Below are 15240 nucleotides of genomic sequence, written 5' to 3'. Positions count from 1 at the left end.
TTGTATGTTATCTGCCACTTCCTGCTCTGCTGCTGCCCACTTCCTCCTCTATATGTCTTCTCTGCCACTTCCTGCTCTGCTGCTGCCCACTTCCTCCTCTATGTCTTCTCTGCCACTTCCTGCTCTGCTGCACTTTAAATACCTCCTTCATCTGTCTTCCTGGCAACTTCCTGGTCTGCTGCTGCCCTGTAACTTCTCCTCTATATGCCTGACTTACCACTTCCTGCTCTGCTGCTGCCCAGTAATTCCTCATCTATAGGTCTTCTCTGCCACTTCCTGCTCTGCTGCCGCTGCTCTCCAACACCTCCTTCATACCTTTTCCTGGCAACTTCCTGCTCTGCTGCTGCCCAGTAATTGCTCCTCTATATGTCTTCTCTGCCACTTCCTGCTCTGCTGCTGCCCTGTAGCTCCACTTTCATATGTCTCCCCAGCTACTTTTTGCTCTGCTGCTGCTGCCCTCGACTTGGTCCCAGTGTACAATTTTGGCCCACTTTGTAGTTGAGTTTGACACCATGACTGATGTAAGTAACTAAAAAAAGTGATATGAAATCTATGTGACCGTTTTTCAGATGCTAGGCTTAGGGGATCAAAACCAGGTCAAGGAAAACAGCAGCAAAGGCAGAGCAACCAGTCAAAGTGACCAATCGCATTCCTCCATCACTCGTTTAGCGTTTTCCTTGCACCGGTTATAATAAATCTGTTCCAGCGTGTATTCGCCGTGTTCCGTTACTTCACATCGTAGATAACATTGCATTTATTTGAAGTCCGTATTAAGTAAAGAATTGCTTGGAGGCAATGTAATAGCATTATTGATGAAAAGGAGATTTTTGACTGCATTTGTAAAGTGTCTTTTATCATTGCATTTACACTTGTATATTGTATCAGTGGAAGTTGTTGCTGTGTCAGATAACGTGACCATCAGATCTCGGCATGAGACGGATGAAGACCTGAACAGTTGGGTTATGTTATGAGCGCCGGTACCGCGGTGGGTTCCCCCCCTCCCCTCCCCGGTGGAATACCGCAGCTGCTGCTATCGATGCCGAGGACCTTGAAGTGTTGAGTTATATTAACACATACTTGGACCATCCGCTGCTGCTGATTGCTTTGATCAGGAGCGAGCAGCCAGCCGCTCAGACGCGCCGCGCCTGGGGAAAGGCAGCAATTAATTAGGCGATCTTAAAATACTGGACTGTGTGCCTGCCGTCCCTTGCCAAGCCTCCGTGGTGCCAGACGCCCGCCGTGTGCCCAATGCCAGGTTCAGAGACAGGCTGCAGCCACTTACTCCTTCAGACTTCTTGTCGGGGAAGATGCACGACTCTCCTCCCGCCGTGAAATTGCAGTAAACTTTAAATGAATCTCGTGAGCATCCCTGGTTCGGATCAATCCAATATTCACCTAGATAAGAGAGAGAGAGAGAGAGAGATCGTCAGCGGGGTCTGGCGGCTGGGCCTCCATTCATAGCCATTATCACTTCTTTCTATACATCTTACAATCCTGATTGCACCCCTAAACCATCCATTTCTTAAAGGACAACTGAAGTGAGAGGGATATGCCATATTTATTCCCATTTAAACTAATTCTTTGTCATATTCCCTGAACAAGCATGCAGACCAGAAGTTTGATTTAAAAAGAACTCCAGTGAAAATAAGGTAATGAACAAAAGTGCTTACTATTTACAATAATTATGTATAAATGATTTAGTCAGTGTTTGCCCATTGTAAAATATTTCCTCTCCCTGATTTACATTCTGACATTTATCACATGGTGACATTTTTACTGCTGGCAGGAGATGCTGCTTGCTTTTTTGGCAGTTGGAAACAGCTGTTATTTCCCACAATGCAACAAGAGTTATAAAGGTTAGGTCAACATGTTATGCATTTTATCTCTCCTTGCCCTCAGAAGTTGAATTCTACCAGGAAAATGTTTACTGCTGTAATGTACAACATGGTCCCGACAAGACAAAAGCTGTCACTTGTATGCCTACAAAATAAACTCTTTCAGGCAGCAAAATAAAACAGCCTGGTTATTAGTATGTTTTGCACTCCTCATCCACATGTTCATCTAATAATGTCACATATCGCCTCGGGTACTGTACACTTTAAAACTTGGCTGCTGGTGTGACTGTGACATGCTGTCTCCTAACGTTAGCTGAGCTCTTATTAGATTGATATAAAGAACCTGCAAAGAGTTTTGTTTTGTTTCCTGAAACCGGGAAGGACTATTAATCTGCAAATGAGATGATCTTGTTTTAAAGCATCTATTAAGTTCAATAAACACCGGGAACATGCTGATTAAAGTGCTAATGAACAGTCCCCTGCAGACACGGCTTAAAGGGAAGATTCGCTGCCACTAAAAACCAGCTACAGAAATGTATCTCAGCTGCACAGACATTTCCGTAACCTTTCAATTTGCAGCCAGCTGTCCATTTCCTAAACTGACCGTATGCACAAACTGCCTCTAATGTTCCAGACTAGAATCTGCACGTTGCATTCCGGTACAGACAGCACAGGCATTGCCCTCTTCCTCCATCAGTGATCAGCCGCACAAAGCAGGAGGTTTTATTAGTTATATTCTACACCTGCACTAGCTGAATGACTGATGGTAGCATGGACACTCCCAGCTTTGCACTCAGCCTTTCAGTGGCTTTAATTCTAGTCATTTGTACAGCTGCACTGAAGGAACTGTTTATTCCTCAACAAAGGTGGGAGGAGTTGACTTTAACCTATAATCTGTCTATGGTGGGTCAGGTCGGTGAGTCTATGGTGTTCCTATAAAAGTAGTACAAAGGCTAGTTATGTGTATGCACCATGCAGAAAATCTCAGCTAAGAGGGTTGGTTTCTACATACGGACACCCACACTGAGGAACTCGTGTCCTACCAAGCAGACTTGTTTGTGTTAATGAGTAAATAGTCTGGTTAGGGAGCTGGGTAGCTTGGAGGAGATGAGTGGAATGATTTCTGGGCATCTGGACCTGTCTGGGGGAATGAGAGGGTGCTGGTTACGTAGACATAAACCTAGTAGTCAGCTTCAGGCATTAGTCACGCTACCTCTCATACTCAACCCACATGATGGTCACATGATGCAGCAGAATCATCATGCCAGTGAAGGGAAAGATGTGGCAAGACAAACAGAAGTCAGGAGAAGAGCATGTGAGGAGAACTCTTTGTGGACAACACGTTTGTTCCATGCCTATCTCTGCAGTGAGATTTCAAGATGATCAAGACATGACAGCTTTTTGACTTGGTTGAATGGATGAATACCAAGCCACCCAGAGGCCTAAGTCTGTCCGTGCATATTGACCTCAAGCCCACTAGATCTTCTTCCTAGATTTCTAGACTTCACTAGAGCTGCCCCCATCCTGTGGAACTCTCTCCCACTGCCTATTAGGCTTGGCCCCACCTTCAAAAAAGCACTCAAAACTCACTTCTTCAAGAAGGCCTACATCCACTCAACACTGTCCTAACCTCTCTGCCAAGAACTTCTTGATGCACCCCCTCCTTTCGTGTCACCAATCCCTCCCTCTAGATTGTAAGCCTTTGGCAGGGCCCTCTCCCCTTGTGTATCATACATGACTGTGTGCACTTTACCCAGATTTATGGAACTTGTAGTCTTACCACTACCACTCCAGTGTATGATCTGGCATTGCACTACTATCTGCATTGTGTTGTGTATCTTATTGCATATTACCTGTATTGTTGTATCTATTGTCTATTACCTGTATTGTGCTGTCACCCCTGTTATCATTGTCTGTAATCCTATTTATTGTACAGCGCTGCGTAATATGTTGACGCTATATAAATCCAATAAACCCCACTTTCCAAGAAACCCCACTTTCCCAATGGCATACAAGGTCTGGATGATTATCCATGGATTTACGATATTTGGCTTCAGTTGTGCAAGTGACAATGACTTTATCTCCTACAAGATTCTAGTACATAGACCATGCTTGGAGCTCACCATCGGGGAACTCGGAGTGACATAGTTGTAGGTCTTTGCAGGTTCTGGCCGGGTTACCCTGAGTGCCCAGTGGGTGTTTCATCTGTTCAATTTCCAGTTTTAGAGAGTTCAGAGAGCCAAAGATTTCTTCCATGCCGTCGGCATAGTCCATATAGTTGGTGTCTGTGTTTCCTTCTTCCATCACTTGGCTGGCATCAATGTTACGCTTGGTTCTCTTGGATGACTGAACAGGAAGGGGTTGAATAACTTCTCCTGGGGGACCCTGGAAGAGGATTGGGGACATTGTGGGACTTGATGCATTGTCAAAATTCATGGAAACCATGCGTTTCCATGACAACCTCTATAGATCTCAGTACAAGGGGTTCTCTACTTACTGGAGGGCCTGGAGGACCAGGAGTACCCATCTCACCCTTTGGACCAGTTGGACCCTGAAGAGAGAAAGAAGCAGCTTTTTTTGAGTTGTCAGCATGGGTTACTGAAAATACTAAAAAAAAAACATAACTAGTTGAGAAGATCCAAAATACAACCCAGATCCAGAATGAAACTTACAGATGAGCCTTTAGCACCTTTTGGACCAGGACCTCCCTGTAAAAAATCACAATAGATGATTAAAACAATGGAAATAGATTGTTTACAGTACAATCAAGACCTGACATGTAATGAAAAAGCAGATTAATTGTAATAAGGAAACATACCGGCAATCCGGGAGGACCAAAAGGACCTACAGGCCCAGCTGGGCCAGCAATACCCTGAAAGAGAAGAAGAGAATAGTAACGGATGAGACATTTGCAACTACATGTTGATATACACTGATGCAATTTTCATACAACCAATACAATATTGCGGTACATCAAAGACATTGGACAGCGTGGTGGATGAGTGGTTAGTATGTTTTGGTTGAGCTCCTGCGTCTTGGCTGTGGTTCTGATTGTAACCAGGAGCACTATATCTCCATAACATTGTTCAGGTTTCTTCCAAGTGAAACCCCTTTCCAACCACAATCCAAAAACTACCGTATGTTGGTGGGTTATTTGGCCTCGTTCTAAAACTGACCCTTGGCCTATTTCCCATAATACCTTTAGTCTGTAAGCTGGTATGTCAGGAGTATCCCTCCTCCCGTATTTTGGCATTGCTGTACCTACTGGGGGTTCCATCTATATGTACATTTCACTGGATTCTTGCAATTGCCTTCATTACTATAATTTCCTCTCCAAATACTACGTTAACCAGAAAAGTGTCATCTGTAATGTGAGATACCATCCTCCATATTCTGCCATACCTACAAGGAGGCCCTCTCCACCTTTAGTACGTTACTTGTGTATATTGGTGGCATCAGATCAAATACATTTCGACTCTTTCACTGCAAGAGGTTGCTCCATACCCCTCTCACTTCAGGAGTCCTTTAAAATAATAGTGTGAGTAGAGAAGCACAGATTACACTAAGTTATAAGCTGAAAGCTTATTTCATTTCATGGTGGAAGCTGGAGAGTCCATTTACCAAATGGTTTCTTCCACCTCTGCAAGACATCAATGGTGAGACTTTACCGCATCGGCCTACCGACTGCAAACATTGCTGGGGACTCTGCCTCCCCTAACTTGTTTCTTCCATCTCTCAGGTACTCTAGTGTTGGAATCTAAGTACCCTACTCAACTCACATGTTGCACCCTTGACCAAAGCCTATCCTTCTCTTGCTGGTTTCTTCTATCTGTTAGAGACTCTGGTGACAAGAACTCTCGTCACCTGTGTTCCCAGCCCTACAAATTTGCAACAAACATTACCAAAGGCTCCTATATTTATCAGTTTCTTGGGATCTCTGGAGATAAGATCACTGTACTCCTGAGTTCTAAAATCTCGACTCATTTCACACTCACTACCGGGGCCCTTCAATACCCCGTATTGGATTGTCTGTTAAATTTACGTCATGGTGGATGATAGCATCCAAATGGTCAGGAAGAGGGCTGCTGGAGTCTGTAAGGTTTGTAAAACCAAAAGTTGACCTAGCCTACTAGACTCCACCTATAACCGAAGATTGCATTGTCACCTGGAATCAATCTAATCCCACTATGATTCTTTGAGTTGAACTCTTGCTGGACCTATTTTTTCTTTTAAAGCAAACCTTTAGTGTGGAGGGGTGGATAAGTTAGATACTTACCTCAGTGTCTGGCAGTCTCTGGATGTTCCAAAGGCTTCTGGAAACCTTGTAGACCTTTCCAGCACATTGACCCTCTTTATCTTCTGGACTAGTGCATCTGAACTAGTCATACGTGAGTAAGGTCCGCACATGCCCAGTAGAAAAAGTGACATGTATGACATCAGTGCTTCATTTCACTGGGGATACATGCACCGCACCCTCTCATGCCCATTCTGGATGTCATTGTCCATGGCCAAGAAACCAATTCAGCTTGCTTCTGTCAAACGGCCATATAGGGATTTTATGCTTGAACAGTGTGCTGTATGTTGAAGGATCTGAAGGTTGTCACTTCAGGTGTCCTTTAAATTTGACATCTATGGACTGTAATCTGATATTTCATGCAAACAGGATGTGTTTACCATTGTAGATGTCTTACCTGTTCTCCTTTTGGTCCATGACCACCTTGAGGACCTGGCAGACCACGGTCTCCCTTCTCACCCTGTTCTCCCGGAGGTCCAATAAGTCCGATCAAACCAGGATGACCCTATAACAAGGAACAGTGGGAACTGCATGGTTAACAGATTTCTACAGTCATCCTATTTCATAAATGATTCACAATTGCTGCAGACTGACGAATGCCTTTAATTTACAGGGTTTAATTATCTAAGAACTAATTTCACTAAGAGTGAAAAACAATTAAAATTAGATTCCATTGTTACATTTATTAGAGACGACATTGTCACTGTGGGAAATAAACAGGAGCACAAACCATGCAGAGATTTTAGGGCCAAGGAGTGATCTATTGGTGATACAGTGGCCTAATGTCATGTCTAGGGACTATGGAATGACCCACAGATCATATGATGGTATAGGAAGCATGGAATGGCCTACAGAACATGTGAGAGTCTAGATGCTTTACATTTTCTGCAGAGCATATGGCCTAGAGATGTTGGAATGGCCTGAAGATTCCTTTTTATATCCGCATGGACCAGCATGTCGCGGATACTTTTACCTCTTCTGTATACAAATCTATTTATATGTGAGTTTTCACTCAGTGTGTGTAACACTTGATAAAGGCCGCTGGCCGAAACGTCATGTGTTTGTTCTATTACTATGGTAACACTTGATAAAGGCCGCTGGCCGAAACGTCATGTGTTTGTTCTATTACTATGGTAACACTTGATAAAGGCCGCTGGCCGAAACGTCATGTGTTTGTTCTATTACTATGGTACAATAAACCAGCATTTTTGCACAAATCCAGGTGGAGACCCAGTCATTCTGTCTTTGCTGCTGTGAATGTCACACACCTAAGAGGGATCCAGGTGTGGACTGGTTGACTCCCTGGTATATCTATTACTTTGCGGTAGAGCTGAGGGATCACTTTTCTTGCTATGGCCTGAAGATAAGACACTTAGGCCTCAATTCACTAAGTTTTATCAAACACTGTATCGAACGTTTGATAATTTACCTCATGGGTAAAAATCTAATTTTGAATTCACTAAGGCGTTATAGATTTATTGAACGTTTTATCGATAAAACAATCGATAAATATATAACACCTTAGTGAATTCAAAATTAGATTTTACCCATGAGGTAAATTATCAAACCGGAACAGAACATGAAGGGAACTGCTCACTCCACCCCAGGACAGTGCCAGGACCAGGATAGCCAATCCAATTGTAAACTTAGAAGTAGGAGAATGCCCGCACGATGTCCACAAAAGTTAAATCCTTTATTGTGGACGTATCCAAAAATCACACCACATCATACAACTGACATGTTTTGGACCTGTTTGTCCTTAATCATAGTCCAACTATGATTAAGGACAAACAAGTCCGAAACATTTTCGAAACAAACTTCTAAGTAAATTATCAAACGTTTGATAAAGCTTGGAGGGTTGAGGCCTATGTGTTGTAAAATACGCTAAGGACAATGGTCTGTTGTCCATTTAGTGGACTAAGGCCACCAGAATGGACTTCATGTTTTCCGATGGAAAAGCATAAACCCATTTTCATATGTCTGGCTACACCATGTCCAGGTTGTCCGCCATGTTTCCACGACACATAAATCTGACCTGCATGATGTTTTTAGACATAGGATGCATCGTCATGGACTGTCGGAGTGGTACGGCATATCCATGCTATATTCATATGATATGCTGCCTCTCTACAATACCAGGAGACCTCAATTCTTAAAATAAATGTGTGCCGCTCTAAGCCACCACCCACACACACTAAGTCCCCACCCACTCTAAGCCAACACCCACAAGTGCGTCCCTGCATACTTACCTATGCACAGATGCAGCTGCATGCGCACACCACAACTGCCACACTATGCTGCAGCCCACAACTGCACCGTCCAAACTAAGCCACCGCCCACACACACTAAGTCCCCACCCACTCTAAGCCAACGCCCACAAGTGCGTCCCTGCATACTTACCTATGCACAGATGCAGCTGCATGCGCACACCACAACTGCCACACTATGCTGCAGCCCACAACTGCACCGTCCAAACTAAGCCACCGCCCACACACACTAAGTCCCCACCCACTCTAAGCCAACGCCCACAAGTGCGTCCCTGCATACTTACCTATGCACAGATGCAGCTGCATGCGCACACCACAACTGCCACACTATGCTGCAGCCCACAACTGCACCGTCCAAACTAAGCCACCGCCCACACACACTAAGTCCCCACCCATTCTAAGCCAACGCCCACGAGTGCGTCCCTGCATACTTACCTATGCACAGATGCAGCTGCATGCGCACACCACAACTGCCACACTATGCTGCAGCCCACCACTGCACCGTCCAAACTAAGCCACCGCCCACACACACTAAGTCCCCACCCATTCTAAGCCAACGCCCACAAGTGCGTCCCTGCATACTTACCTATGCACAGATGCAGCTGCATGCGCACACCACAACTGCCACACTATGCTGCAGCCCACCACTGCACCGTCCAAACTATGCCAACGCCCACACACACTAAGTCCCCACCCACTCTAAGCCAACGCCCACGAGTGCGTCCCTGCATACTTACCTATGCACAGATGCAGCTGCATGCGCACACCACAACTGCCACACTATGCTGCAGCCCACCACTGCACCGTCCAAACTAAGCCACCGCCCACACACACTAAGTCCCCACCCATTCTTAGCCACTGCTCAGAGGTGCATACGTACAACCTTTGGTTAGTGCATAGGATTACAGTGCTTTAAAGTTTAGAGGTTTTTATAGCCGTCTTTCTACTTGGTTTCATGATTACATGTATTTTGTGAGGGGTTAATCTTGATATTTTCTTCATTTGGCCTCTCTCCTCCAGCACCTGCCTTTGTCTAATTAGGGACTCCGCAGAGATAAACACTCCTCTGTTTGTTTGTGAGTGCTTCCCCCCGGCATGGTATGATCCCAGCCTTATTCCTCATAAACTGCATGTACAGTACATTGATACGATCTGTCCCTGGCATTGCTGAATGCCAACACAGCTGTCTGTAAAGCGGATTAAACAACAGAAGCTACAGGTGGTCTATAAACCAGCAGTTGTGGATGTCCACCAAGCTCACAAAGGCATAAACAAGTGATTTGCCTGGCTCCGCCTGCTGTCTTGAACAGATGTATTATGGGCGTTGATTTTTGGCCACATTGGAGTCATATTCTGCAGTCACCTTCTACTTTTAGCGGGAAATGCTGGACATTGCAAATTATGCTTCAGTAAGTCTCCTTGAGGTCAACTACAGAGAATATCTCAGGGGTTTTGGTTCCCCATTACATAACTGGGTACCGTGGACTTCCCCAGACAATGGGGTCTTCCAATAATATGCTGTCAAATGGACTCTTTAATGGTTCAAACCGGTGACAAGAATATCACTTACCTTTTCTCCCTTAGGACCTGAATCTCCCTTCAGACCTGGCAGACCTGGTGGACCCTGCAATGAGTAGATAAGAATAATGTAGTTAGGATACGGGCACTTCATGATCTACATCCTTGGTAAGAGTTACTTATCCCTGTGGAAAGTCTGGAAACTAGCTGGACTCTAAAGCTAATGGGAAGTGCAAATGGTCAGAAGTGTGCTTGGAGTAAGATTATTGTACAACAATTTTACTGATCCACATTGTAATAATTATGCAATCGCTATACCCAGTGAATACCAATAGCTGATTATACAGCTGACTGTGAGGCGGCTCCACCATATTGTTTCAGTTTACACGCTTAAGAAAATATACCCTTTGATTCAAAATGGACTCGTGCTACAAAACTGATCAATAAAACTGCCGTTTAGTGAATTTCCTCCAAAATGTACCAGAGAAATATTGAAATGTTGATCACTGTGGTACTACAACTATAAGTCTATTATCCTCCCTCTACTTTCATCTGATGTTGATTGGGGGAAACTTAATATGACCATTTTTAGGGCATCCATTTTGAGTAGTATTTCCATCTCCTGCATTTATTGCAGAAAACAGGTTGATGTCAAGTGGGGTAATAAAAAAAAATAAGCTTTTTTTTATGTTTTGGATACAGTAGGAAAGCTCAAAAATGGTCAGATTTTTATTGTTGTCTGTATGCTTTAACATTGGTGATACTACAGGAAAAGTGTATAAACTCTTAAAGTGGATCCGAGATGAACTTTTACTCATTGCATAATTGTGTTCCTTTCCTATTGTTTATAGGGCATTCCTCAAGCCAAATACTTTTTTGTTTTTGTGTTAATACTCTAATTTCCTATAAACTAAATAAACCACGCCCACAGGTTTTCAGAGAGCCTTGACAGTAGCAAGGGCTTATGGAAGTTCAGTCTGGGCAGGAGGAGGAGGAGGTGTTACTAGCCATTGATTTCAGAGGCAGAGGGGAGGAGGGGGGATTCGTTTTTTTTACAGGCTGAGTGATCAAGATACAGATAAGCTTGCCTGTGTGTAATGTTTACAAACAACATGGTCGCTATCGCTGTATCACAGAAAGAAATAATCATAGTCTATTTAAGCTGTTTGCAGCTAGATTTGCTGTGTAAACTATCTAAACTTTAGATAAGATATATAGACAAATTACTAGTTATAGTTAGTTTTTCTTCTCGGATCCGCTTTAAATAGGAACAATGATTGTGACAAATAACCTTAATGAGTTATTACGCTCTGCCAAAACCTGCAAGAGTTTTTTGGTTAATGAATCTAAATCCACATAGACTATCATTTATAAAAGTGTGTTCGGTAAAAAAATCAGGGCAGGAAAATACCGCATTCGGTATTTCAGACTTCTGTGTGCTAATTCATAAAAATGTTTACAGTTGCGATAGAAGTTCCGAGATTTCCCGAACTAGGCTGGTGGTAACACGAGAAACTGCCTGAGTTGTTACATTTTCTCCTCCAGAGACAGCCTTACAATAAAAGAGGCATCCCCAACTTCCCTTTAGATGTGCTTTTTTTTTAAAATGCCTGTTTTCCCTGAATCTGAGCTGAATTAGTCTTTCTAAACAATCTATGTAATTGCCACAGCCTAGAAGAACTTCAAGAAACGTTACACATGCAGGCTTTCTGATGTAAAAAACATATGAAAACCGGTACCCAAGAGGTTAAAAAACACAGCCTGGGTATTCTGGAAAGCCTTTTTTGTTCTGCTTTCACCACTGCTGCCCGGGAGATCTGTCTCCATTAACTTTACTGTTATCTGCATCCCTATCACCTCTTCAAAGCAAGCGTTATTCTCCGTCCTGATACCGCCTGCTCTAATCTTTACGAATTGATATTTACTGACATGTGTTGAGATAATCACCGCACAAGGCGGTAATTTACCTCACTGCTCGGTAAATTGAGCTTTTCATGCAGTAACAGCTTTCATGAATTGACATTTTGCTAAGTGCTCGGTAAAGTCAGCTGTTTTCAGGATCACCACATGCGGGAAAGATTTATGAATAAGCATAATGTACTGATTATGGTGGTGTTTGAAAAACATGACATGGGGATGAAGACTTACCATAGGGCCTGGTGGACCATCTGGACCGGTTGATCCTGGTAGACCTTGTTCACCCTGTAAGAAAAAGATTGTGTTTATTTAGGGGAGCTTTAGTGGTGACAGAAAGCAAAATAACGCCATCCACAGAGTACTTACCACAGGTCCAGGAATTCCTCTGAGACCTTCAGGTCCAGGTTTTCCTGGAGGACCTTGAGGACCAATAGGACCTGTTTTTCCAGGAGGGCCTTCCAACCCTGACTCACCCTAGTTTAAAATAACATCACCATTAGAGTGTGATAAAAGGAATGCAGTAATAAATGGTGGGAAGAACCCAACTTACCTTCCCTCCTTTCTCTCCTTGACGTCCCTCTGGACCTGCTGGTCCAGGAGGGCCCTGGTGAAGATGAAATAAAAAAACAGAATTAAGGAGAACTCCTGTCAGAGTAGATATAGTTACACAGGAAATGTATTTGCTAGTCAAAGATGTGCAAAGTGATGGACATCGAGCTATATTATAATCAGACCATATCATGGCAACTGGCTAAGAAAACTAGCCTAAGAAAACTCGCACAAAAACCAGAACTCAACCAACGGAGAAATTTCCCTATTGGTACAGCTTTGTTAGACTATACAGGGCATTCTTTGCATTGAGACTTCATATTCTCTCCATGGTCATGTGGATTTGTCATGTGGAGTGTTGTGGTTTTCTCTTGTAACATCAAAAACATACCGATAGCTTAAATGACTACCTCCAAATTGTCCACAGAGTGTGGTACAGACGATAGAGCATAATCTCCAAGGTGTTCTCCATAAAGTACTGAAGCTTCCAAATGTACAAAATTAATGCACTGGTTCAAAAGCAACATAGCAAAGTCTACCCTTCATAAAGCCAACACTGCCTGGCTATGATGGTGGCACCAGGAGAATAGACAATGTGCGTATATCAACTATAAAAAAGCAGTCATTCTACCATAAATAGCAAATTATTCCCAACGCCAGAAAACTGTGGTGAATGCTGGGTAGATATGGATCTCTGGCCCAAAGGATAACTTTCTGAAAAAACGATTCTGCAGCTATCCCAGAACATCAACCACCTCAACAGCTGAGGGCCTCTATGGAAATGGACCTCTGGTCCAAATCATAACTTTCCGGAAAACAGGCTCTGTTGCTATCCCAGAACATCGACCACCTCAGCAACTAAGGACCTCTATGAAGATGAATCTCTGGTCCCAAGGATAACCTTCTGGCAAATAGACAAAGCAGCTATTCCAGAACACTGACCACCTCAGCGGCTGTGGGCCTCTATGGAGAAGAATCTCCAGTCTCAAGGATAACTTTTTGGCTAATGAACCATACAGTTATCCCAGAACAACAATTCCATCAACAGCTGAGGACCTCGATGGCTGAACTAGCAGATGAAGACCCTGTCCTTTGCTCCTCACTTGGAACCCAGAGTTAGAAACAAGAAGAGGTGGTGTCTGTCCCTGGAATTGCTCTGGCTCAGTGAAGACAACGTGGCTGCTCAATAGACTCATTTCTGTTGGACTGCAAGTTATAATCTTGGAGTCAAACACTACAAGGTTAGCCTCTATTTTACTTTTATTTGATTTGGCAGATTGCTTGTAAAGGTTTTCCAGCACACTGCTGGCATGTTCAGTCTTCTGTGTAACATGCTGTATTAATGTGACATAACACATTACAGGGCCTGTACTGCAGCCCCCGGGGGATGATTTTCTAAAGTTGGAGAACAGTGAAGAACATAAGGGATCCAGCAAACCTTAACCGATTTTTCAAAGAGATGCTATGAAATCCCTTTTTGGATAAGTAGTGTTATTTGAGAGGGAAGAAACAAAAAGGTGTGTATACGATGCATGTCGGTCAACCTGCTCAAGCCTCTCTTGCTGGTTGGCAGACGGGTGCCTCCTACCCCCTTTCCCTGAAATTAAGACATCCCCTGAAAGTAAGCCCTAGTACGAATTTTAAGCATGGTCAAAATATAAGCCCTACCCTGAAAGTAAGCCCTAGTGGCAGTAAGGGGGAAAAATATGGAAATGTTATTACAGACGCCCATGGTCTTGCGAGCAAGTAGACATGGGACACTCGACACAGGAGGACAGGGGATAGAGGAGGACACAGGTACTGAGGTGGACACCAGGGGGCACTAAAGGGGAAAAAGAGGCACACAAGAGGTGTACACAGCTGAGGAAGAGGCGGCATAGTGGGGAAGGCAGGTGGACACACAGCACAGAAACTTGTGTGTTCATAGAAATATAAGACATCCCCTGAAAATAAGCCCTAGCACAACTTTATGTGCAAAAAATAATATAAGACACTGTCTTATTTTCGGGGAAAGACGGTATCTTACTTCTTTGGTATCATGTTGTTTTTTTGTTTTTTTTTTACAGTTATTGCTTTTCAAGTGTTCAATAGGCTATACCCTGAGGCTCTGCACTTATATTTGAGTCTGTTAAAAATAATTGTTTTCTCAGCTCATTATGTTGATGTTCTTCTAAGAAAGTAGTAAACAGTTTGTTTCACGAAATGCATTAATAACTTATATACTGGCTTGTGACATTACATGCATGTATTGTATAATCCGGTTATTGGTATGGATATGTTGGTTGCAAACCTCCCCTGAAATAGGATGACCTCCATATAACTTAGTACTTGACCACGAACAAGGGGGTGGGTCTATGGGGCTCTCAGTTGCTTGGCCACCTCATAAGCCTGATACTTCCAATTTTGATTGGCCGATGACTGAACAATTTTACCACCTCTGTGCAGCATGTGGGCCAACAGATATTGAATACTATGAGCAGAATGTGAAAGTAAGCTCTCATACTACATGGAGGTGCTAAAATTGGCCAATCAACATTGGATGTGTGTACTAGGCTATAATAAATTAGCTTTCCTATCTAACATTCCCTTTTGTTGACCTGAGACCCTATTCAAGTATTTAGGAGGAATGTTGTGTTTAATCTGTTCATGATTGTTTTTAATTTACTAAGTGTTGTGTTTTCTAACTTGTGTCATCATGAAGACCCTGTAGGCCTAGAACTTTTGAACATAAGTTTCTCTAAAGAAAAGTCCAATTCATCCATTTCACCTTGTTTTCTTCTTAAAGTGAATGGGAACCGCATTTTAAAAGAAAATGAAGCAAATACTTACCTAAGGAGAGGGAAGGCTCTGGGTCATATAG

General features: G+C 43.3%; 1 protein-coding gene and 1 long non-coding RNA gene across 3 annotated transcripts in view; one reads left to right on the top strand and one right to left on the bottom strand.

Moving 5' to 3' along the window:
• COL5A1 (collagen type V alpha 1 chain) overlaps positions 1-15240 on the bottom strand; it is a 468893-nt gene that overhangs the window by 25648 nt on the left and 428005 nt on the right. For both annotated transcript variants that reach the window (XM_068249145.1, XM_068249144.1), the window contains exons 54-63: positions 12382-12435; positions 12198-12305; positions 12063-12116; positions 9967-10020; positions 6527-6634; positions 4654-4707; positions 4508-4543; positions 4333-4386; positions 3959-4220; positions 1283-1395 (exon numbers count right to left, since the gene is read on the bottom strand). In XM_068249145.1, coding sequence (XP_068105246.1) covers positions 1283-1395; positions 3959-4220; positions 4333-4386; positions 4508-4543; positions 4654-4707; positions 6527-6634; positions 9967-10020; positions 12063-12116; positions 12198-12305; positions 12382-12435 — 897 coding nt within the window. The remainder of the gene's footprint in view (positions 1-1282; positions 1396-3958; positions 4221-4332; positions 4387-4507; positions 4544-4653; positions 4708-6526; positions 6635-9966; positions 10021-12062; positions 12117-12197; positions 12306-12381; positions 12436-15240) is intronic.
• Positions 9985-15240, top strand: part of LOC137527982 (uncharacterized) — a 97923-nt gene continuing 92667 nt past the window's right edge. Inside the window, exon 1 of the long non-coding RNA XR_011023250.1 lies at positions 9985-10082. This is a non-coding gene — a long non-coding RNA (uncharacterized lncRNA). The remainder of the gene's footprint in view (positions 10083-15240) is intronic.

This window comes from Hyperolius riggenbachi, chromosome 8 (genome assembly GCF_040937935.1).
Source record: "Hyperolius riggenbachi isolate aHypRig1 chromosome 8, aHypRig1.pri, whole genome shotgun sequence".
NCBI classification, from domain to species: domain Eukaryota; kingdom Metazoa; phylum Chordata; class Amphibia; order Anura; family Hyperoliidae; genus Hyperolius; species Hyperolius riggenbachi.
This window is presented reverse-complemented; position numbering and strand designations above follow the sequence as displayed.